The 25,644-nt window shown below is 39.8% G+C and overlaps 1 protein-coding gene across 2 annotated transcripts in view; it reads left to right on the forward strand.

Moving 5' to 3' along the window:
- The window catches only part of sos1 (son of sevenless homolog 1 (Drosophila)), a 43,969-nt gene that overhangs the window by 1,200 nt on the left and 17,125 nt on the right, over positions 1-25,644 (forward strand). For both annotated transcript variants that reach the window (XM_029259231.1, XM_029259232.1), the window contains exons 2-9: positions 16,428-16,553; positions 17,406-17,537; positions 17,872-18,036; positions 19,429-19,638; positions 19,883-20,026; positions 20,610-20,720; positions 21,166-21,264; positions 25,494-25,621. In XM_029259231.1, coding sequence (XP_029115064.1) covers positions 16,428-16,553; positions 17,406-17,537; positions 17,872-18,036; positions 19,429-19,638; positions 19,883-20,026; positions 20,610-20,720; positions 21,166-21,264; positions 25,494-25,621 — 1,115 coding nt within the window. The remainder of the gene's footprint in view (positions 1-16,427; positions 16,554-17,405; positions 17,538-17,871; positions 18,037-19,428; positions 19,639-19,882; positions 20,027-20,609; positions 20,721-21,165; positions 21,265-25,493; positions 25,622-25,644) is intronic.

The raw sequence follows: 25,644 nt of genomic DNA on the forward strand, positions 1-25,644 counted from the left end.
TAGCAGTAGTAGTATTATTTATCCATCCTATTGTCCAAGGTGACTTGCAAAGTTAGACTTTACAGTTGATTTGCTTACTGGAACCTTTCAGTTTGAAAGACAGCGGCTCTAAACAGTGCTCTACCTTCTACACGTTAACAAATCTAGAAAAATTAGTGACAAAGGATTGCTGCATTAAAAATTGCTGGAATGTGAGGAGAACGCTTTATGTATTGAAAAAATGGCAGCGATTTCTTTCGGCAGCTTTTGTTTTGGAATGGATGGCGTGTAACAGTAATATAAATTTGTTGTCAGCTCTGTTCCTTTTCTGCCTGTTGATTGCGGAGTTGCGTAAAAAAAATCGTGCAATTTCCTCTGCTGGGTCCACTTAATTGTGAAAGGTGAGTAGCAGCTCGTGGTCGAAGCATGTACTCTACATGACTGAATGCTTGTTCTTTTATGTAACGGTACATTTGACAGTTAACCATCTTAATGTCTGATTTTGTTGTAAAAGGCGACAAGCTGCACAGCTGACGTACGAGAATGTGATGCTCGTGTTTTCATGGTCTTGCTTACCTCAGCATCTTGTTCTGTGGGATGGAGATGGGTGGGTGGATTTGTGGTCTTGTGGGTTTCATAAGCTGTTGACTGAGTGCCCTAGACGAAAACATGACTGAGTGCTCTCTCACATGTAGGCCTACTGCACGTGAACATTGGGGAGCTTATTAAAGAAGGCCTCTCTGGTGCCGTTGTGAGCATGATTCCTTAGCTATATTTAATGTGTTACTCTGATTTCACACTTGAATAGATAACTGCAATAACTGTTCAAAAGCAGGGGTCAGACGGAATACCTGTTTTATTGTACGTGCTGCATAGATTTCAAAATTCTATGTACATTTCCACAATTTAATATTAATTTGTACATGTACATGCTTCTGTATACGTCACTGAGGGTGAATGATTTGAAAGTCTTTGTCAGACTCAGTTGCTTGTCTTCCTGGATAGGAAACCAGTCAGCTATATTACAAAGCCTGGATATTAACGGAGGATAAATGTATTGTGATGACCTGGACATCTGACAGCAGACAGATGTACAAGTACATAGATGTAGGTGAGACTTTACCTTCAGTGGTCTGGTGAACAAGATGTTTAAGAAATTGTTTGCTCTTTACTCTTCACTGGCGCTATGCAGAAATGTGTAAACAGCATTAAGGGAGGAGACTAGCAAAGAAAACATTGGTGTAGTGCTGTTCCCTTTCCAGAGCTCTTGTTGTTTACGAAACATAGTTTCTTTTTCTTTTTTTTTCTTTTTTTTTTAAAAAAAAAAAAAAAAAACTTTCTTATTTTTTTTGGAAGTGGAAATGAAAGCAGGTTTGCACCGAGCTAATCCTGCACGCAGAACTGGCAGTTTCTCAAAAGTAAACAGAAGAAGTAGTACGTAACTCTGCTTACTAGAAAGTTGATAGCAAGCTTTTTTTTTTTTTTTTTTTTCCTAGTGCACTGAAATTAAAGCTGACCCATTTTAAGAAAAAAACTTCTGCAGACTGCTGTAATTGAACCTGTTTTCCACAGCAAGCACTACTGTAGTACAATTTTGCCCGTGCGAAGCTACGCTTGGAATATTTGGACACTCTTGTAGTGAAGGTACTGTGGCCCATAAAGACGGCCTTCAAGTTGGCCGCAGACTCCTGAAGGAATTTTTTTTTTCAAATCAAATCAGGGGTTCGATATTTATTTTCCACTACCATGTGTTCTTTCCAGGCTTTTTAAAAAGGTTATGCTCTTAATCAGTTGTCTAACGCCAGTTGTTGTTACATCTTGATTGCATTTGTTCCATGTATTTTTGTAGATTTTGTAAGATGTAACGTAAATGTAACGTTGTGCCTGCTCTCACATGAAGCAGTGTACAGGAACCTTTTTGTGGAAGGATTGTACATAAAACTGAATTGAACTGAAACTGAATATTGCTTGGTCATCTGAGTGCTTGGAAAAAGCTGTTGACTGAGGGACAGTGATGAAGAGGACCGTCTGGTTAGAGGTGCTGCACAAAAATAGAAACAAATATGCGTCCTCTATCGTTTTTCAGTGTTTACCGAACACCCGGTAACTTTCCAAAGCGACGATCCACCTGACTTAATGTAAAATTGCCACATGGGGTTGAATTTGGTAAGCAGAACAGAGGGAATGTTCACTGTCAGTCTCCCTGGTGTTCTTTTTTTCTCTTTTAGCTGGCAACTTTAATAAAAGTGCCTCAGAGTAATGATTTTATAGCATATTTTGTTGATCCAAAGTGTTCTGTGTAACTTTTTGTATCATCCATCTATACCTGTTGATGTTTACTGAAGGACTTTAAGCCAAGCACTTTGCCTGTTGATGCAAATCTGTGCATCTCCTTGGCTTTGAACTGGCACTGTTTTAACTCAGAATTGAGCTCTTACCTGTTTCTGTCCCTCGCTAATTTTATATGAGGGACTTTTCCTGGTGATTCACTGAAGTAGTGAAAGACAAGCGAAGATGAAACTTGATGAATTGTTCGAGGGTGGAATTAACTCCTCGATGCAGCGCTCAGTAAACATACTCAGACATGGTCCCAGAGAACACTGATTTGATGCATCGCCCTGACTTACCTGCTGTCAGAGTAGTGGTCAGAATTGACATTGCTGATCTCCGCTCGCAGACATTTTAGTCAATGTGCTGAAGAAGACTGCATACAAGTGGGTTTTGCGCTAATGTCTTTTGCTACCCTTACTCACCCTAGTTGTGAACTTAGCACAGATCGCTTTGTGGTAGTAATAACCAATGAATTTAATGCTCCTGCCAACACTGTTTTTAGCTGTATCAGCATTCAGCTTTATTCTTTTTGACTGAATTGGTAGGAAAAGCAGCAGCAGCAGCAGGTTTTGTTTTTATGACAGCAGTATAATTTACAGTATAAATAAGAAAATCTCTCATTTTGCAAAGGTAGTGTCTGCTCCATCTTTGCTTGACTGAATATGGGAGAATAAGACTGGTCCTTTTGAAATCAGCTGGGCTGCCATGATTAATGTGAGGAATTTGCATGAGTGATGATAATATTCTATGTATACAGTGATGGTACCTCCAGGTCAATCCTTACATTTCGCCTTTACAACTCAATGTGACAATGGATAGCATAGTGATTAGGCTGCTGTCTTGCACTTGACGGGCGCAGGCTCGCATCCCTGCAGTGTAATTTTTACAAGAGCAATTCAGGATAAGTCCCTTCCTCAAGGGTACAACAGCAGGAGGTCCGGTTTAAACCAGTGTCCCATAGGTGTGAGGCGATAGCTCTGACCACTACACCTTGTTATTGACACTCAGGGTTCTTTGACAGCAGTCCATGCATTCAAGTTGCACTTTTGCTTTCTACCACATTGAAGAACTGTTAAAATTTTTAGTTTGCTTCACCAATTCTGGTTAAACTAGAAAAAATTGTTGACCTTGATGACAGCTTCTGTTGATTGCTGTAAGCCTTGTGCTGAAAGCCTGAGAATGAAGTCCCTCCTAGTCTGTCATCCTCAAACTTTCAATAAAGTTTTATGTTGGTAAGATCTGAGAAATCTAACCAGCCTTTATTAAACTGATTTATTGGGTTGAATTATTAAAGGAAAGTTTGTCCATTGTATGATGATTGTACAGAATTGAAGTGGCCTGCATAATCAATATTACCTTGCTTCTGTCTTGTCTAAAGCCTTTGTGTCTGTTATGCATCTCCAAAGTCTTTTGTTTTGTACAGGTAAATCTTGAAATCTGTTACAAAAAAGCACTATTCAGAGTTCATAATGTCATGATCTCAGTCATGACCAAATAAGGCACTAATATCCCCTAAGGAGGTTCTGCTGAAACATGTAAATATAAAAAAAGTAAATAAATCGTTGATCTGAAATTGGGTGTGTGAGTATGAGGTGCTAAAATTGATATAAAAATACTTTGTAGGCTGCACTTTATCACTTTTTTGCACACATTCTGTTGCATATTTAAACTGAGATCTCTGACAGAGGCGAATCTTTTAGTTCTCTGCCACTTCCCTTTTCTGAGGAGCTATGACACAGTCATGTTAGCCTCATACTGGGTGAAAAACAAAAGCTCTTCTAAAGAAAAGGTGTCGTGCTGTAAACTCTGCACCAGCTATTGTTTTTTTTTTTTTTTTCCCCCAAACGGTGAAGGGCCGGATTCTCACGTCCAGTTCTCCACAGCACATATGGAGTTGAAGAGCCACGCAGCATAGAGCTCATTAAAGGTTGGACCTGTGACCGCAGGGTTTCTGGTTCAGGTCCCAGTAGATGTGACTTTTATGTTCTAGGCCTGGATTTTTATGGCTCAAACTCAGGCTAAGGTGGCAACTTGAATTGCTCAGTGAACTTATTGAAAAACGAATAGAATACCTTCTCATCCACAAAGGTACAAATATCGCATCTTGCTTTTGAGCTTTTTGACCCTAGTTTTTCTGGGTGGGCAAATTAATAATTTGGTTAACTTAGATTAGTTTGAGGGCAAATGAAGTATTTCCTAAGAATAACATTGCACTGCAGTTAAATTGGTGTGACAAAACATAGGTAGCCTGCTAGAAACCCTGCAAGAATAAGTCCTCCTACAGCTGGCTCTGTTACCATTGTTCATTGCACCTGCGGCCAGCTTCACTATAGTCCTTCTGAGCATAGTAGCCTTGGTGTGGCATAGGGAGCGGTCAGGTTGTGTAGGGATCTGGTGCAGATCTTTTGACCGTCTTGTAGGCAATAACCTTGAACTTGATACGGGCTGCTACCGGAAGCCAGTAGAGAGAGACGAGGAATGGAGAGGAATGGCGATGCTTTCGGTGGTCGAATACAGCTGATTAATCTGTGTTTGACATAAAATGAAAACACATTAATTCTTTGTGATCAGCTAAAAATATAAGTCACTACTTTTCGGTTTTAATACGTGAAGATGTTTCACAGATGATTAAATAAATGGAACACATTTTATTAGCACAGCTTTTAATACCTCCTATTTTTTTGAAATTGCTCAGTCAAGGGTAATTAATTACAAGGTTAGTATTTTACCTGAATTGTTGCTCTAAAATATCTGTGTACACTAGCTTTGTTTTGGATTTTCAAAGACATTAGTAAGCATTCCCAGTTTATTTTCAGTTGCATTTTTTGAACATTTTTTTAAATTTTATTTTATTCGGTGCAGAGTAAACATGACCTGGATTGATATGGCCAGCTGATAGCTGCCTGTACAGTTCACTCAGGTGAAATACGAATGTTTACGGCCTGTCGAGTCGGTAAATGCCTGTGGTGAAGGACAAGGTGAGGAATAATGTTAATGTGATGAATCGGTCAACACTCAGGACTGAATAGTTTGAGACAATTAATTCTTATTTTCTGATGTTTAAAATGGGTAAATAATAATAGCAGATAATAAGGTGGTAAGTGACCAGAAGATAATAAACTTTTAGTGTACTTAAGGGGTGAATCATCACATTGGAACTGAGTCGGAGTTTGGGGTGATGACCCATTTTTGTTTACTTTTAATGTTGTTTTAAAGCTAATAAAATAATGATGAAATACATCTTACAGAGCATTTTTGATTTATTTTATCTTTAAATTAGGTTTTTACAGATTCTAACCAGCAAAGTGATTGAGGGGTGTCTGTCTTATTAACTTTTTATTGATTATTACCTTAGTGCTAGAAGTCTTCCCAGTGCCATTTTTATTTGTAAAATGAGGACCCAGTGTAAACAAGTGTCAGTGTTACATTTTTTGTTTACATTTTTTTTCTTTAACCTCTGGGTAAAAGATTTTTGTGGAATACTGAGGACCTTTGTGGCATCACACCTCTAATGGTATTGATTTTTGTTAATATCTGAACTCATGCTGAGTATGTAAAGTTAGTACATTTAGAGTAAGATTAATTATGTAATTAATTATGTAACCATGTCTTTACCTGCTATGCTTCTTCATTAGGTAGGTACAATTTTGTCCTATGTATGACATTGAGAGGCTGAAGACCAAGACTTGTATAATAAAATGTGTGAAAAATTTACTGCATAAGTAAAGTTTAGGTTCCATTAATCTCTAACACTTCAAGATTATTCACAAGTGGAAAAGGAGAGTAAAGTTCTTTGGTGTTTCCAAACTCCATAACAAAAAGATCATGAAAGAAGAAGGCATTCAAATCACAGGCCATATGATAGTTTTGCGTAGTTTGCACAGATTTCTGAAGTCTTTCTTTCTACTTGTTTTAGACAACACTCTTTAGTTGTTGCATATGTAGGTTAGCCAGAGCTGTGTGTGAGAGACTGCACACTCAGGCTGTGTGTCATGGCCATGTGCACGAAATGTTGAACACCGAAATGTGAAGTGAAATTTGGGTTTGACACACAGCAGGCTTTTGGGAAAACAAGATCCTTCTCATTCAGTTACTAGCGTCTGAAGGTTTTTGTCAACAGGTAACTGCTGGGAAATCTTGCAGTTTGTTTATTGATTCTTAGCATTTCCCTTATTGTAAGTTTGATATATCCTCAGTTTTCCAGAATTCTAACATCTCTGAGCTTTTACTCTGAGCATGCATATTTATGATATGCAAAATTTATATAATATGAGTAAAATATTGATATTGTAATATCCATTCTGGCCTCCATTAATAGCTGTTTGTCTGGTGCAGGGGTGGTCCGGAGCCTATCCAAGGCTGTGAGGCAGAGTAGGCCATGGATGGGACGGCAGCCCATTGTAGGACAACCTCTCTCTCACAGAAACACTTGTTCACATGTCTTTAAACTGTGGAAAGAAACCAGAGCATCTGGAGGAAACCCAAAACACATGAGAGAACATGTAGACTCCACGGAATTTTTCCATCCAGACAGGCCAGGAACTGTGAGGCACCTTGCACCCATAGTGCAGCTTTTAATTTAATGTTTTTATTTTCATTTTGGGCTGTACCAGAAGGCATTATGGCTCACAGATTTGACCCTATCTGGCCCTGTGGCAGTGTTTTTTTTAAACATAATGGTATGAAAAGGACTATATACAGACACTTCTCTTGTTGGCATGTTACATTTGATGCTAAACGGTTTTACAGGTTCTTTAACTTTGTGAGCAAGGACTCTTTCTGTATTTGAACTTCCCTGTTAAAAAAACTTGCAGGAAGTATGCAAAATGAGGGTGATGGAGCTGTAAATGTTAGCAGTGTTTGAAATAACGATGAAGTATACATAGGCATTTAACAATTGTATTACGGTTAATTTGGTTTGATATGGTATTCTGATTTTGATGCATTGTTTGTTGTTTTGTGTCAGACCAAATAAGTCTTAATGGATTGATGGTCTTGAAGGATGGTCTTAGTGAAGAATAACTATGAAAAGGGGATGTTTGAAATTTTAAAAAATTATTTCTGCACCATGTCCAATTAATCAGCAATTATAGCCATTTCCCGATATACGTCCGAGTTCCGTTCTGACCGACCGGTTGGATCTCGAAATGGATGTAAGTCAGTTGTATGTTAGCATGGCATGTAGAAGTCGTATACCTGTATACATTTACATTTATTCATTTAGCAGATGCTTTTGTCCAAAGCATCTCAGCAAAAGTACAATTTATGCATTACATTAAGAGAAGGAGACATAGCTGCAGACATGAAAGTCTCAAGCAAACCTAGTTTGTTACCTACTGCTTGCTGCACCGAGGTTCATCAATCGAGTAGGTGCATAAAACACAGGATAGACAAATCCAGATACCCTCCCACCAATTTTTTTTTTTTTTTTTTTTTTTTTTTTTTTTAAATACTATAAGAAATAAGCAAGTAATGTATAGTACAGCATTCTTTTTGTCACGACCTCACCTGCACCTCAGTCAGTAGCAACCGGCTCCGATTAAGCACCTAGCTTCAATCACAGCGCTCGGCTATAAAAGACACTTGTAAGCCTCTTCCCAGTGACGGAATCTTATTTGAGACAACCGTTCCGTCTCTGCTCTCCAGCCTACCTTGCCTTGCTTTTCTCATGTTCTGTTCCTCATCTTTCCCTAGTCCCGCTACGTGTCTCTTTGGTTACGACCACCCGCCCTGTCCCCCCGACTACGACTTCGGAGCCTCACCTCTGTCCAGTTCGCCAGTCAACCAACCGTTCACCCGTCTCCAACCTTGAGAACAAGTCTAATCCCTTGGTTCTGAATAAATGATCTTGCACTTGGGCCCAGCCTTCTCTGTGCCCTGTGTTCTCCATGATATTTTTATCCTACTCAGTTTCTATCATGGTTTTGTTTTTTTTATTAACCAGCTTTATTCATTGCCATTTTATATGATTTTGTAGTTTTGTTACCTTTCATTTAAGATTCTTTACTTCATATTTCATTTTTATTTTTCCTGTTATGCAAATTCTATTGTGATTATCTCATTTTTGTTAACCAGTTTTATGAATTGACATTTTTATAAAATCATCTGGTTTATTAAATTCTTTGGGCTTTTTTAACATTCTTTGTCTTTTTATGATTTCACGAAACATAGTACAGCAGTACATTTCATTCTGTAGTTTTTGTTTTAGCATTTTTAAAATACCATTCTTTAGTTTATTTTAAAATAATTTGTGGGAATATGAAAACGTAAAGGTGACATTGCATTTATCTTCTTCATATTGGTTGATTACCTTCATTTTCAATTCAGAATCGAGCCTCTTCCTCGGCTTCTTGCCAGATTAATCCAACACAAAAATTTGTTAGATTTACTTGAATAACGTGCACTTACTGAATAGCAACTGAGAGAGATGCTGTGATGTACATAATGCCGGGATACCATCTGACAGTTGCTATCGTACACACGCCACCATTAGCGCTGGCGGACGTACGACCAAGTGTAATTTTCATATTAGTATATATTTTTTTCTTTACTTTTAAAAGTCTATGTAGTATTTTTTTTTGGTTGTTTGTATGGATGGTTGTAAGTAGGGGAGAGGCAGTATATCATTCTTTGCCCTAAAGTTAACTGTTGTAGGACTGATAAACCTGATCTAAGTGCAGTTAGTAGAGTATTGTGTATCTATTTTAATTTCCAGAAATAAAACTGAACAAATTTTATTAGTATGATATTAACAGCTGTATAGTTGTATGTAGAGTCATTAGTAATGAGAACTGAGTGAATAGATGCTGACTTGAATGAAAAAGCCTATATTAAAAAAAAAAAAAAAAAAAAAACACTTGGCTTTAAAAAGCCTGCTGTTACCAAGGTTCCCCACCCCTGGTGTAAACGGATTCAGTTACTTGTCCTGTGTTCGCCACTATTTTTTATCTAGCGTTTTTGTCCAAGGTGACTTATTGTTAGGCTTTTAGGTTTGTGCAACAAGCAATTTACTATATCTTACCTCAGCTTATTGACACTTCACCAATGCAGGCTAAGTACCTCGGCTGAGAGTACTGACAGAAATAGGGAACACCTGCTAGCATTGAAATGTTAATCCTTTTAACTAAGGTTATTGTGATAGTTGTTGTGGAGCGGTGAAGTGAGTGCAAAACACGGCTGTTGTAAGGTATGAACAAAGCTATGTAGTATACAGTGTATGAGTAATATACATTATAATCAGAATGTTGTAGCCCAAATTTATAACTGGGAAGATGTGGCTTCGTTACTTGTCAGTGCAAAGGAGTTGGATTTGCTGAATGAAGGAAATGTTAGTAGTTTGGATGCGTGTTTTTTAAGCTTTAAGCCCTAGTGTTCAGCTCATTTTCAGAAGCAATAATACGTGCCTCAAATATCACAGTGTAAAAGCAACATTTTGTCATGGCTGTGTTGTGATGAATTGCAGAAGTTAAACCCAGCTAATACGCTTTCATACTGCGGAGCTGTATGTGCAAATTCTTTGAGAGATTTTAAAACTTTCTTTAAGGTTCTGCCCATTTCTACTTCCCGGGTTTCTCGAGACTAGTGAACTAATGCAAGCATAAGGTAACTTTTATCAGGATAGATCCATTTTAGTTAAAATTGAAATATTACGAGTGAAACAGAACTTTAAAAAGCCATTTCATATTTCACTTTTTCCTTTTTTTGAATTTTGCTGATTACTTTCTTCAGAAAAGTGTATTAATTCTGAAATAGCTTTTCAGAGGATATATTGCTGATCTAGAAAGAAGAAAATTTGATAAATGAACAAATTATTTACTAACCTGGGTGAATAGTGATTAAGAAACAAAACTCACTGCTGAACCACTTATGTGGTTCACTACACACACACACACACACACACACACACACACACACACACACACTCTGTATATCTCAATCAAAGAAAACTGGCAGTTGCTGCTACAAAACCATTTTCAGTGCCATAGTTTCTTGAGACTTTTGCAGCTGCCTTTCCCATAGCAGTAGTGACAGATTAACTCAAACCTGCTTCTTGACATGCTGCGTTTATAGGGGAAAAGTTCACTGTTGGCAGGGGCCAAGGTCAAAAGGCACTCTCCTAAAGCAGAAAAAACAGGAGCGAAGAGCAGTGCCTTTGAGATGAGACGAGGATGCGCTCCCTTCACGCTCCCGGATCCCGGAGCAGGACTCCGCTTTCTGGCTCACAACAGGAAAATGTCAAGCAGAATCATATGCTGCCGCAACACATGAGCCCTGTTGACTTAAATGGCGATGTTAGAAGAACCAAAGTGAAAATGGTTCAAGGAATGTTTAATATTTTTTCCCCCTCACTACTGTGGCGTGCCTGTGCTTGTTCCCACAGCGTGTAGTTGCCATGATTCCAGAGGTTGCACCTGAATGCAGCTTTAAGCAGCAGCAGTCGCAGTTTTTGGATGTCTCCTGTAAAAATGGCCTCTCTCTGATTAGACAAGAAGCTCGGACTGGAAAGACAGGGCGATTAATGATTAATGCGATGGCGTACTGCACTCGAGAAAACAAAAAAGAGGAAGGCATGATGGAGAGAAGTCTCGCTCTACCATTACATTTATTTATTTAGCAGACACTTTTCTCCAGAGCGACTTATAATGAACTCTGTGTAGTGTTATCATCGTTACAGAGATGAGCTGTAATTGTTGTTCTGGATGCGTTTGTAAGTCGGGTCTGTTCTTGGTTGCTGCAAAGTGTGGCTGATATTAGACCTCAGTGCAGCGCCTTTTCCAGAAATCACATCGATGGATCCTGGATCACAGCACGGTAGCACACTTTTAACCCTGCTTCCCAGTGACTGTCTCATACTTGCCATGCGCTGCGTCAAAGGAGGAATTGTGTCTGCACGCCTGCAGCCGACTCTGGTTATTTTCCACTGTCGTCCTGTTTACCCACGTGTCCTCAAGGATCTTTACACGTCAACAAAAACCAGTGCACTGTATTTGCTCCCTCTTTTGCTTAACTACACAAGCCAAATTTACCTTTGTAGTTGGCTTTTTTTGGCCCGTACCAAGGGTGCCACGCTGCAGTCTTCGAGTGAGGCAATCCTAAACATTTTAGAGAACAGTTTCACCAGATTGTGGTTTACACCTCTGTTGCTGTGTTTCTGCCAAAATAATTGCTTTAGTAAAGCAAGCTTGAATTTAATGTAACATTCTGCAAGTGCTCAGTCTCAAGTTTGACACTAGTGCCCTTTTCCATTTCAGTTTATCAGCACAGTAAAAAATTTTTTTTTAAACCATGGTGCGTAGTATTTGCTGCAGAGTAAAATATGAAGATAACTATTTTGTGTGCTGCATGACTACAGTTGTTGTAGTTGACTACAAATACTCTGAGTAATATTCTGAGAATAAAAATAATTCACTAATTTTAACTATTAATGGTTTACTCCTGGAATATGTTTTTTCTGTACTGTTTTCCATTTCTGGATCTACCTGTTTTGGTTGGTGACTGAGCTTTATAAGCTTTGATCCTCTTGGGAAATGTTTGCTGTGAATACATTTTCCCAATTATACAGCTAGGTCATATTTACTGTTATCAATTCGAGTGGGAGCAGGGATTCAAGTGGAAATGACATACTGCTGTAAATCACATACACTCTTGCGGCAGGTTGGCGGTTTGACCACTGACATCCTCCACAAGGCCCAGGCAATGAGCATGGCATATGTGGGCAGAGCTGGTAGTCAGGGTCAGTCCTAGAGGGTCCACTGGGGCAAGAGCCAGTTGGAAATAAAAATGTCAGCAGCCACTCTTAACCCCTGTGGCCCCCCACCAGTGTTGGTACAGCACTGCTCAAGCTGTGTCAACAAGCCTTGAAGTAATTTTGAAGACTTCAAAAGCCAGATGTCAGGGTCAGTCTTTCCAAGTTCCAGAATTAATCATTCAGAGTGGACACTCCTCCTGCTCCTTATTGGTTTTGGCATTATCATCCTTACTACAAAAAATGGTTAAATATGACAGGAATTTCCTGGCACTGTGAAATTAAACAAAACTCTCAAGTCTGCATATTTTCCAGTTGAAACTGTGTAAGACTGTTGCAAAATCAATGTAAGTTTGATCGTTCTAGTTATTGGGAGGAAACCTTTGGGGGGTTGAGTATATGCCAATATAACTGAAATTACACTTTTGTTAAATTATTTTTGTACAGAAAGGTATTTAGGTTAAGCATTCACCTCAGATACTTTGAGAATGTTATGGATTATGATATCTAAAGTACTGTATTTAAATTCCAAGATGAAGAGTTGAAGAATGAGAACTTTCTTGATGCTAAGAGAAATTCCATGATACTATAGCAGCATGTCCACAACAAATGTAGATGCAGAATAATTGATGACTATCAATTTGATAATTATCACCAGAATAAGTTATGCTTAAACAAGTGTATAAGAGTGCAAATAATGAAAAGTAGTATCACCTCAGTACTGCTTGGACAGTAAGAAGTTCGGTCTGTCCTGACAGCAGCCTCAGAGGAATGACCTCAGGTGGCATTGTTTGGTGCAGCACATCTGGACCAGTGTGTTGCTGAAGATGCTACTCTCAGTAGCCTAAGTGGTGAGCAGAAGGTGAGAGCTATTGTCCATGATTGATAGGATTTTGTTTAGGATTATTTTGTGTAACACTTCCTCCAAAGAGACCAACCCAACCCTGAGGACTGAGGCCACCCCTCCTCATGAGGGTATTCTGTGTGTTGCCATCACCTGTAGCAATACTATTGCCGTAGCATTAAACTCCTTACAAGACTGCACCTTCTGCAGCAGATTATTATAACATCTTCAGCAGTGACCTGCGTACTCCAAAGGACCTGATCCTCTTTGAAAAGGAAAGGTGAGACTGTTCCTTCTGGTACAGAGCCTCTGTTTTGCAAGTCAACTCCAACCTAAGGGCACCCCCCACATGCTTGTAAGTAATCCCACAGCCTCTATTCTCACTCCATCAGTGATCGCTTGAACACAGTGGACCCATGGACCTCCAGAAGTCCACCACCACCTCTTTTGTCAGGGCTGTTCTGCAGCTGGTTCTATTGGCAACCCTCAGCAATGTCCTTTTACAAGCTTCTGTGTTCATTTTTCTGAACATCCCTACTCCACTAAACTACTCTAAGGTAGTTTATGTAAACAGGACTTTTTGTTGCCAATGAGCTATCCAGAGAAAAGCGCAGAAACCCATCACAAAGGCAGCCCTACTACTGCAGTAGTCCTTAGATAAGCTTTTTGGACCGTGATTAGATGACCGATGTCTATACACCCACCACGCAGTGTACAGATCCATCAGAAAATCCATCTGTAAGGTGTGATATTGAAGAAGTTAAGGTGTGTGGGCTGATAACACTACATAGAGTTCACTGGAAGTTGCCTTGGTGAAAATCATCTGGTAAATAAGTAAATGTAAATTCTTCTCATTATTTCTTATGAGAATTTTTTTTCTTATCGGTCACATTCATTTGCTAATCACACAAAGCATGTGCAATCCTTAACTTTTTTTAGGTTTATTCTTAATTAGTCTATGATAAAAATTTTGCTCCTGAAAAAAACTGTTGCCTGTATTGCCTTTATATGGGTAATTTGACAATTTCATAAGTTTTCAGAGTTCTATGGAAAATGTAGCACTAGACAAATTTTTCAACTTATTTGTCAACCGTTTAAGGAATCTGTACAGTAGCCAGTAATTTGAAAGGAATGTCAGAGAGGACAATGGAAGTGCAGGAGTCAACTGAGGTTTATCAATAGTCAGAGTGGAAACTGTTATTGAACTATTAAAGCTTTGGTTCTCTTCTCACTGTTTACATGCTTCAAAACTGAAATTATGTGCATAGGAAACCACAATTCATATGAACACGAACTGTGCTGGCATTTGTTGCCAGCATCCCCAGGACGTACACATAGCTGTCTGTGGGTTTTTCTGCTGGGAGTAGTTATCTGTTTGAGCAGCAACACTTTAATTGATGCCGTGTTATGTTAAAGCCCTGCTTAGCACTGATTTATGATGGGGGACACCTGGTAGCTTAGTGGTTAGAGTGGCTGCCTTTGGACCCAATGGTTGTAGGTTCAAACCTCACCTCTGGCTGTAGTACCCTTGAGCAAGGTATTTACCCTGAATTGCTCCACTAAAATGACCCAGCTGTATAAATGGGTAAATAATTGTAACCTTAACATTGTAAGTTGCTTGGAGAAAATGAATAAAGGCAAATGGAGCTGCCTTGATTTGGACAGGTGTGTTCAGCAGAGGAGCATAAAGGCTTTTGTGGAAACCTCATCTTCAGCATGTTGACAAGCATGAAGCAAAGTATTTCTTCGCTTGAACTGCGTGTAAAGGGCCTGTAAATGAGTTTAATCTTAGTGAGCTCAACTTGTCCACATGTCTGCATCATGAGGCTGCGTGACGGCAGTTGTCAGTCCCCGTCTCTCCCTCCTCCTTCAGGGATGCTCGAGACTGCATCAGCCACACACCACATTCCCATCTCTAGAGGCGATCGCGTGGCAGGTCACGTGACACATTGTGCCGCGTCCGATGGAGAGAGGAGCTGCCACTTGACTTGCTGAGAAAGCACTCTCGCTTTGCTGCTCTGCAAAGTCATTGCGTTGAGCTTCTGCCAAGCTGAACACGCTACTCTGGAGGAAACAAATAGTTAGGCAAGAATTCTCTTGCTTATTCATGCTCCCATCATGCAGATCTGGTGTGATGACAAGTTCTTTCTTTTTCCTCCTCTTAGTGAAAGCCCGTTGAGTTGTGATGCTTTGTCGCTTGCTTGTTAGACTGTGAGTGTTCTGCTTTGCCCTATGAACTTTGCCAAGCTGTAAGTTATGTGTTTTACTGATGAAGCTTGGAGGGGAGAAAAAAAATTAAAAAGCTGTTTCGATGCTTTAAACATTTTAGCGATGAGAAATTTTGGTGCCGACAAACTGAAAACTTGCCTTAGAAAAACTTTTTGTTGTTCTTTGTCCGTGTGGCTAAATTGGTTATTGTTTCTACCATTATCGTTGCTTTTAGTTGTGTTTTTGTTCTGGTTATTTTCACTGAATTATTCAGTGAAGGTTACTGTTGAAGAGTACACCGAATTAAATCGTTTCTACACAGTGCATCATCTGTCCAGAAACATAGATTTCAGTTTTTTTGTGGGGGGTTGTATTTGGCAAATCTTTTCCCAGCAGTAGTAACTTCTAAGTCATTTAAACATTAGTTAATGCATATGCTGAAGTGAAGTGGCAAAAAATATGCTAAAGTGAACATAATTTGTTTTTTCGAGGTCGATAACAGCGCTGACTGTCTGCAGTTCATGCACCTCAAATGGGATTTATTTTGTTCACTGACTGACTATGGCAATTTAACCTCTGTATCCGTACCCTGAAACTTTAATGTTTATGTCAGTCTTAATCCTGTTGACACATAGGGAATTCAAAAATGTTGTATATTGATCTCCAGTCAGGTTATCCCTTCTGCACTGTCTTAGGTCTGCCTCCACGTTCGGCTCACTATTAATGAATTCATAATTTCTCCTGTGACTCTTAGTACTATTTAAACCTCCACTCAGTCCATGTAACCACAGAGCTGAAGATGCCAGCAAGGATTTTATTTTCCATATGTTGTATTAAAAAAATGACAGTACAGTCCCCCCCCCTTTTCCTCCCATGGCTTATGGCTTCTGAAACATACTAGATTAGAAATTTCTGGCAAAAAAGCATTGAGACATTTTTAAAGCACTCTACACAATTTCTCAGAGCCATAATGCATCCTTAATAGGGCTTTGGCATTTACTCTCCTCTGGTCATATTGATCACTAGCTCTGCTCCCTATAGGTCCTTATTCTCACAATTTCCTTTGGTATTTTTCTTACCGCATTACTCACGTTACACCCTTCAGGGCTGGGCTCTGAGCCACTGTGACACTGCACTGAACAAGTAGTTATTGGTAATGGATGGATGATCAGGGCAGCGTGAATGCTCTCTGTGCACAAGTACTCCTTTGTGTTATTGTGTTCTCAGCTGCTGTCTAATAAATCATAAATGCTGCACCCAACATGAAGGTTCTTGGGTGTTTTTGGCTCATGCTGCACAAATGATTTCCTCTGCATGCAGGTTCTTAGCCAGGTGCACCCCAAGTTGTCCTCGAAGGAGGATGCACTGCAGTACATCGAGGAGCTGATACTACTGCTGCTCAGCATGCTGTGCCAAGCCCAGCCCCGCACTGTACTTGATGTAGAGGTGAGATACATCGGCTGCCTTCCGCTGCCCTCCTGGGTGGGGGAAAAAGGAACTTAATTCTCACAATGCACTTTTGAGTAGTGAAAAAGCAGGCCTGATAATCTGGTGTCAACCAAGGCCATTTAAAGAGGCACAGCTATTGTAGCCTGTCTGGAACTTCAGACCAGCATTATAGTTTATTATTTACATTTTTGTCTGACCACAATCCTCAAGTCAATATCAGCTCGCACACATCGGTATGTTTCATGCAGGTCCTACTTCGTAACCATTTTCTAAGGAGTGTATACTTAATGCTTTTTGAAAAAAAGAGTATTTTTGCATGTGATGTACTAGTGAAATACACTTGTTCACATATTTTTAATTACAAAATTTATTTGTGAGAAACATGATAAAAGTGCTGTGTGTATTCCTAAGTGATCTTCCTTTCCACATAATGTCAGGATGGCTGACGCGCTGACAGATTTTGTTTTGAAGTTTTTTATTTTAATTTATTTTGCAAACAGATGAATCGCACGACAACAGAAGGTGCTTTGCGATTAACTGCTGCACATGGTAAACCATCAACAGAAATGCTGCAGCTCACCATGTCCACTCTCCTTGGTCTAGTATCCTGTGTGGCTGGTTACCCATGCCCCTTCCCCTATAACTAGGCTAGTGATCACAATCATTGGTGTGTTTGTGGATTCCATTCATATGGATGAACAGTTACTGCACTTGAGACTCCCTGTGGCCATTCATTGTCATATTTTATCAGCTGCCGGATCTCCAATCCAAGTATGAATGATGCATGAATTTGAATATTTCTTTTATTTTAAATGTACATTAAACTTACATGCCCCACTTGCTGGTCAGGAGCGTGTGCAGAAGAGTTTTCCACACCCTATCGACAAGTGGGCCATTGCCGATGCCCAGGCTGCCATAGAGAAAAGGAAGAGAAGGAACCCGTTGGCCCTGCCTGTGGATAAGATTCACCCGTTGCTCAAGGTGAACAATCTCTGAATCAAAGCCTGACATGAAGTGCAGGCTGGTGTTTGCAGTACCTTCAGTTACCACTAGAGGGGAATTTATACACATTTTTATGACACTAGCTCACTTTTACTCTAGTGCATTGTTCTGGGTAAGATCAAATTCTCTGAACTACTGTGTTACTTTGTAACCATAAAAAATAATTCACAATATAATCATTATGATATGGTCATTCACATATTCCACACCATCTACTTTCCAGTTTGTTCCAAAGAGATTAATTTGTAATTTCTAATGAATCTGTTTGACAGGTCAGCGGACTTGTAAGTTTCTTATTATTTTCTCTTCCCAGGAGGTGCTGGGGTATAAAATCGACCACCAAGTCTCGGTTTACATTGTGGCAGTCCTGGAGTACATCTCAGCAGACATCCTGAAGCTGGCTGGGAACTATGTCAGGAACATCCGGCATTATGAGATCTCACAGCAGGACATAAAGGTGGCTATGTGTGCAGACAAGGTGAGTTTTGAGAGGGGCATTAAGTGAGGTGGAAATTGGCAACATGCTTCACATGTATTGTGAAATTCTGCCGTTACAACACTTGTGGAAGTGATCACTTTCAGCCCGTTTGATGGAGTAGCAAGTAGTGTAGTGGCTAAGGACATGAACTGGTGACCTTGAAATAGCCCCCTTCAGGTCTCTGGAGACATCTACCTGTTGTATACTATATATGATATCAGCGTTTCAATAAAATATAGCCATCCCTTGAATTATAAACCCTTTCCAAAATTTCAGTATAATGGCCCTTGATACCCAATTTCAAATTCAATTTTATTTGTCACATACACAACCATACTTGGTACAACGTGCAGTGAAAATTTCAATTTATGGAACAAACATCAGTATAACAAAAGGTATCCAAATCATGTTATAAAAAACTGAAAGCTGTGTGTTGTGTGAATAAAGCAGAAGTGCAGTAATTCACTGTCGTCATCTGTTGCTGTGTTAGGAGTGTGAGAGTGTTGCTTTAAGAGCATGGGGTATTATGGCAAGTGCATGAAATTCCACAGGTGTGTCTGTTGGTGACATTGTCATGTGTGTGTTATTTAACTGAATGATTGAGGAGACAGCGGAGCAATTACCAAGAACAGTTTAGATTATGGTTTTTTCAGGTATGTATGCACATTCTGGCAACAGTGCAAGGTTTTAGAAAGTTGTTCACAATAAACACAGCATGCTCAGTAGATCCCTGCTTGATTTATAACCCATCCTGTGGAGAGGTGATCAAATTAAAAGAAATATGGGTATTACCCCAAAGCAGAATGTCCAGAAAATTCCCTTGGGTTTTCTGCATGGTCTGGAAACAGGATAGCAAAGGTGTAATGCACTTTTGAATTGTCTTTTGGCATGTACTTTGCTTTGGAAAAAAGCACCTGCTAAATGAATAAATGTGGATATATATTTTATATCATGTTGAAGTCATGGGTGATATATATTGCTATATAGGTGTTTTACAGTATTCTAGTGATACTTGGGAAAATTGTCTTGGGTTTTTCAGATGGGCCAGGAGTGCATTATTTATCCCCATTTAAAACAATAGGAAATTACCTTTCGGTATCCAAAACTTGATCAACACTGTTTTCAGGAGCGGATTAATTTAGTAAATGGAGGCATGCCTGCAGTTCTAATTGTCTTTGATTTAGAGAGCTTACATCAACTTTACAGTACATGTACTCTCAGTCCAAGGAGGCTTTTAGGGAGTCAGGAAATACCCCAGAAACACATTGTCCTCAAGTTTAACTCTTAAAGTATTGCATTCTACCATATATCTTGCTGATTGTTTAGTTTTCCCAGACCTCATTAGATCAGCTTGCTTCCTTGAGTAACGCTGTGAATGTTTGTTTGTACCAGGTGTTGATGGACATGTTCCACCAGGATGAGGAGGACATCAGCGGATTCCCTCTAATAGATGAGGAGCCTTCAGTCTCTGGGGAACAGATGTATTATGACCTTGTTAAGACCTTCATGGCCGAGGTGCGGCAGTATCTACGAGACCTCAACCTCATCATCAAGGTCTTCCGGGAACCCTTTGTCTCCAATACCAAGCTCTTCTCCCATCACGTATGTGGCCCTGCTCTCAGAAGGAAAGAAATGTTTCATCCATGAGGATGTAAACTGATTTTGAATTTGGTTGTACGCATCTATGGTCCTGGTCCTTTAGGGTTTGTGTGCGTACAAAGACATGTAGTGGTCATCATCTGCATTGTTTTTTGGAATTTCTACATTTCAAGCACAAGCAAAGTGAGGTTTGTCGCTATAGTTAAAAGAGCAACACCATGTTGATCTCTGATTGGTTCTTCCGCAGGATGTGGAGAACATCTTCAGCCGTATTGTGGACATTCAGGAGTTGACAGTGAAGCTGTTGGGGCTCATTGAGGATACTGTGGAGATGACTGATGAGGGCAGTCCACATCCACTGGTAGGGAGCTGTTTCGAGGACCTGGCCGAGGTGAGAGATGGGCTAGAGTAAAGAGCAGACTTTAGATTTTGACACTGATATTTAATAGAATTGTTTACTTCCTTCTCTTATTACATTCCCTATGAGAGCAAATGTTCGTGGTTATTTAGCTATAGCGTGTAAGTGTATTTGTTGCATGTTTTACTTTGGAGTGTCGTATGTTTGGTTTCTTGTTAAAACTTATGTGCACAGCATGGAAGCTGTCCGTTAGTATACCATAGAACATGTTATATTCATGATTAGATTTTATAACTGATTTAATTCTTCAGTCTTTGACAAAATCTCACTGACTCCATGATTCACTGCTGTATACTGTTTTTTTTCCCCTGAAACCATTGGTATGGCTTAATTTTTGTTTTCAAAGTTTAGATGTATAAGCTAAAGTGTACCAAAAGGATTGCTTGTTTTTTTCTCCTTTCCAAAACTTTAGTGTCTATTTGTTATTACAGTGTGTTTACGCTTACTTTTACATTATTTAAAAGCAGTTAAAATGATGGTAATTAAGACATTTTCTTGGCCATGTTAAAGATGGGTCAAGATCACTGTTCACAGAAAAAAAGTGTCACCATTTCAGGAGCTGGCCTTCGATCCGTACGAGTCATACGCTCAGGATGTCCTCCGCACCGGGTTTCACGACCACTTCCTGAGTCAGCTTTCCAAGCCAGGTGCAGCTTTCTACCTGCAGGTAATACTGAATATAACCTAAAACTCTTGTACTTTAGCATTATTGTCTGGTACTTCTAGTACTTAATGGCGTAATTCCGTAGTTGTGTAAAGTTAATTTAAAGGGCTTTTTGTTTATACAGAAGTATATCTGCCTCAGTGCAAAAAAGTGTGTCATGAACCTATATTGTTGTCTCAAGTAACACTTTTTCCATGAAAGTATACAGGCAAGTATATGAAGATAATCTGAAGTTATGAGCAAATGTAATATGTACATGAAGTCTTGCATAACAAGCTATAGACTTGTGCTTGTTTTGTGAAGGAAGCTTGTATTTACAGTGCATTCTGCTTATCATATATTTAATACATATGTATATATACATACACGCACAAGTTCATGTTTTAACTAGCAAAGGAATTATAAAAATAACTTAGCAATAATAACAAGGGCTCTGTGTGTCAAACAGTCCATAGGTGAAGGCTTTAAAGAGGCTGTTCAGTATGTCCTCCCTCGGCTGCTTCTGACTCCTGTTTACCACTGCTTGCACTACTTCGAGATTTTAAAGGTAAGAGCCAAGGGTGTCATTTGTGACTGTTTCAGGAGATTTTCGGTTTACATAGAGCTCATAATACTGAGATGGTCTACAGTAATAGACTAACTTCTGCACTGGCTTGTGTTACCGTATACCTTGCGTTGTTAATTAATGCTGCCATCTTTTAAGCAATGACAATTATTAGGCAGTCTTTACAAATTTAATCAAAGCTTTCACATAAGTATCAGTGCTATGGGACTGCGCATATATCTTTAAGATACCGACAGTCTTCCCTTTTTGTGCTCCTCTTGGTAGTTTTATATGATTTTTGTGCTTGCTGCAGTTCACTGATCAGTAAAGATCCTTAAAGATATCTTCATGAAAAGCTGTTGCTGAGAGTTAAGGGAATTGCTGCCTGATAAGTTTCTACAGTTTAGCTGTTTTTCTTTGCCGATTGCTTCATGTGGGTATGTGGTTTTATACAATTTTGACATTCTGCATGGCAAGTGTACTGTTTAATGTAATGTCACTTGTTTGGAAACAAGTTAGGGCCACAAATCCAGAGGTAGACTAGTTTACAAGAATAATGAAGTAAGTACAGTGACATGGTCACACCAACAGACCACCTCTTTGCTGGTAAACACAAATAGAGCCGAAGCCTCTTTATTATTGTTGAAGTAAACAGAGCAGTAAGTAATAAAGCGGGGGTATCTCATCTCCAGATAAGCCTTTACATAACCACTATTCCTCCATTGCATGTGAATGTTTTGTAGGAAGGTTATCAGGATTTGTCTATCCTGCGTTTTATGCACCTACTCGAGTGAACATCGGTGCATCAAGTGGAAAGTAATAAACTAGGTTTACTTAAGAATCACATGTCTGCAGCTATGTCTTTTTCTCTTCAAGTTTAGTTTATTGTCATAGGTACAAGTACCACGTACAGGTATCATGAAATTCTTCCTGAATGCTTCTCCACAGACTTTGGACAAAGACAGAGACAATAGAAATACTGCACAAACAAAACAATGACAGTGAGTAGTGCAACAGCAATAGCAATAAATAATGGTAACAGTAATAACAATAATACCAGTTGACAGCCAGAGAAGTCAGAAGGAAAGAATGAGAATGCTTAAAGTGGCAGTGTAATTTACCAATGTACTTGGGTGGAGCAGTCCAACTCTAGTTACTAAAGGTGGCACATTGGTTAGTGTTGTATACTCTTACAGCAGTGGGGTAAAAGCTATTCCTGTATCTAGCAGTGCGGATTCGAATAGACCTGAGCCGCTTTGCAGATGGCAAAGAAGAGAAAAGTGCCCGTGCGGGGTGACTATAATCTTTCATGATGCGCATCATCTTTCTGAGGCAAGAGTGCGGTGTAAGTGTCCTTAATGTAATGCACAAATTTTATTTTTGCTGAGATGTACGTCGCTTTGGAGAAAAGCACCTGCTAAATGGAAAAAAAAATGTGAATATAAATGTAGGTAAGGTTTCTCAGGGTGTTAATGTCATACAATGTTTAGTAGGTAGAAGGGGTTTCCATGGTGTCTCAACCAAAAGGGACAAGGGCATTCATGAGCCATGTGACTTGAACTCTTTCAGGGCAGAGGAGATTAGCAAGCTTTGGACTGGCCTTTTCCTTGTGACACGCCTGCCGCAGCCTCTCAAACATTTTCTAAATCTAGCTTTACTGGCAATATACAAATCCTTGCTTTTTACTAGCGCTGAAGTTGGTTATATTAGAATGTGGCCAACAGTCGACTTCTTACAATTTACATTGGTCCTTATAAAGCTAGTATGCCCAGCAGTGGTAATGGAATAACTTCTAAAAGAGAATTTAGCAGTTTTCCTCCTTAAGGGTCTAGATCGTTTTATGACACTGGAAATAGATAAATGTTTGAATATCTTGACTTTGGCCAAAACTTGTCTTCTCAAGATTTACAGGACTTTATCAGATTTTCTGTTGCTAGACAGAATCTCGAAAGCTACCAGTTCAACTCTTCACACCGTTCCGCATGCTAAACAAGCTGTCTACAGCAGAGGAAAGTAGCACACACTCACACGATCACACACTCTACAAGCAATTTAGAGCCACCAGTCCTCCTAAAACACATGTCCTCAGACTGAGACTGGAATCCCATGCAAACATGGGGGAACATGCAGCCAGGTGTTCTGCATAATCTAATAATAATTTATTGAAGCTTTTATTTTGCAGAACACAAAATTGACTTGTCAAATAAACCATTGTATTGAACAATTTATGCACCTAACAGGGTGTGGATTGACTGCAATTTTAGAGCTCCACAAGATGCATGAAGGATTTTATTTCCATGTTTTATACTTTTGCTAAAATTAATGGATTCTCTTATAAACATTTTTGTCACATTTATGTATGACTCTTAGTGTGCCTTTTATATTGCATACATCTCCCCCCCCCCCCCCCCCCCCCCCCCATTGTCTTATTAGTTGTCATGTGCTGGGTCATGTCAAAGGGGGAAAATTGCTATCCTGACATGGATGCATTTGAATTTTAGGTGGACTCTTCTGATATCTTTATGAAATAAAGTGAAAAGATAAATGTTTGGCTGAAAATGACTCATTTGGTCATGAGATTGTTTGACCTAAGAGCAAGCAGTATGAAAATATCTCCAGACAACAAAGGTAGCATGTAGTCCAGCTCTGCCCAGCCCTTTCCATCCATACTCCTGTCGAGGAGACACATAATTCAAACAAGAGCCATCACTAAAGGTGACATGTACACACAGGACCAGTTTCTCCTCAACTTCTTCACCTGAGGGTACCTGACAGCATCATTGGTGTGTTGCTGCTGTTTTCATTTACTAGCTCATGAAAGGTTCTCCAGTAGTTCTTGCAGGCAGACAAGTATGGTGGTCCTTGAAAGGGCATAGTTGAGTCAGTAGTTTGTACTGTGGTGCATTCTGTTTTGTGCTGTTTATGGGGTTTGATTGCATTTGCTGAGAGTCATAGTAACACAGCTTATGTGCAGTGTTGGTTAGCTGGTAATAGCCCCAGGAGGAATTTGCCTCCTTCAGTCAGTGCAGCCAAATGGTGACTGGGGGCCATCCTTTCTTCCCCCAGTTGTAGATTGACTCAGTTTATTTCTTTGATTGCACAGCATGATGGTGTGAAATGTCATGTTTTGTTTGTGCATCTTTTAGGACAGCTCATGATTCCTGAGAATAACATTTTTTTTCTGACAAAATCACGTAGTCCTTATTTAGATGGTTGGCAATTTTTTTGCATTGAAATGTTTTGGTAAAAGTTCTTAGACTATTGCATTTGCAAGAGGTCAGCCCGATGGCCTGGAGAGGCCTGGTTTTACATTTTCAGTACAGCTTGGGATTGGGTGTATAAGCCTCTTTGTGGTCCTCGGGGTAAGTAAATAGCTTAAAATACCCTTGTTCAGTCTTACGACTTAACTCTGGTCCTCAAAAATGAAGCGGAGCAGTTCTGCTGTTTTGTGTGTGTGCAGTAAGCATGTTATCTGAACTATTCAGTGTTTCTGCACCATGTAACTCTGAACACACACACACACATTTTCTGAACCGCTTGTCCCATACGGGGTGGCGGGGAACCGGAGCCCACCCGGCAACACAGGGCGTAAGGCCGGAGGGGGAGGGGACACACCCAGGACGGGACGCCAGTCCGTCGCAAGGCACCCCAAGCAGGACTCGAACCCTAGACGCACTGGAGAGCAGGACTCGGTCCAACCCACTGCGTCACCGCACCCTCTAACTCTGAACATTTAAGTCAAAAGCAGTTTCTAGGTTAAACTGTTGTGCGATGTTATACAATATAGACCTTGTGGGCAGAACATTATATTGCTTATGCTTTTTTAACATCAGAATGGATCCAAAGTATAATCTCATGCAGAAATTTGTGAATACCAAAAAATTGCGCTGATCACTCAACGGTATTTATAACCTGTTGAATACGTTATTGGAGGGTCTTATAACAGATTTCACTATGAAGGATTTTATGATCTCATGTCTGCTCTACTTTACATACCCTGTGGTACTGTACATTTTGATGAGTGGTTTTGTCAATGAAAGCATATTCTCTTGAAGCTGTGTCCTTTGTAATTTAAAGAGGGAGACTGAACGTTAACAGAGTTTCTGCCCTAATCTCCCTCGTGAGAAAGGCCTTAAGCTCCGAGTCACCTTTTCTGTGCTCCCAGTTGACTAGTTTCATTTGAATTTGTTTCCCACCCAACAAACCCCTTACGCCTCACTGAAAACACACAGCAACTGGAGGAGAAGAGTGAGGATGAGGAGGACAAAGAGTGCTTGAAGCAGGCCATCACCGCCCTGCTTAACCTGCAGAGCAGTATGGAGAGGATCTGTTCCAAGAGCCTGGCGAAGCGTAGGCTAAGGTAGGCCTAAACTCTGATCCCAC

Source organism: Scleropages formosus, chromosome 16 (genome assembly GCF_900964775.1).
Source record: "Scleropages formosus chromosome 16, fSclFor1.1, whole genome shotgun sequence".
Lineage (NCBI taxonomy): Eukaryota > Metazoa > Chordata > Actinopteri > Osteoglossiformes > Osteoglossidae > Scleropages > Scleropages formosus.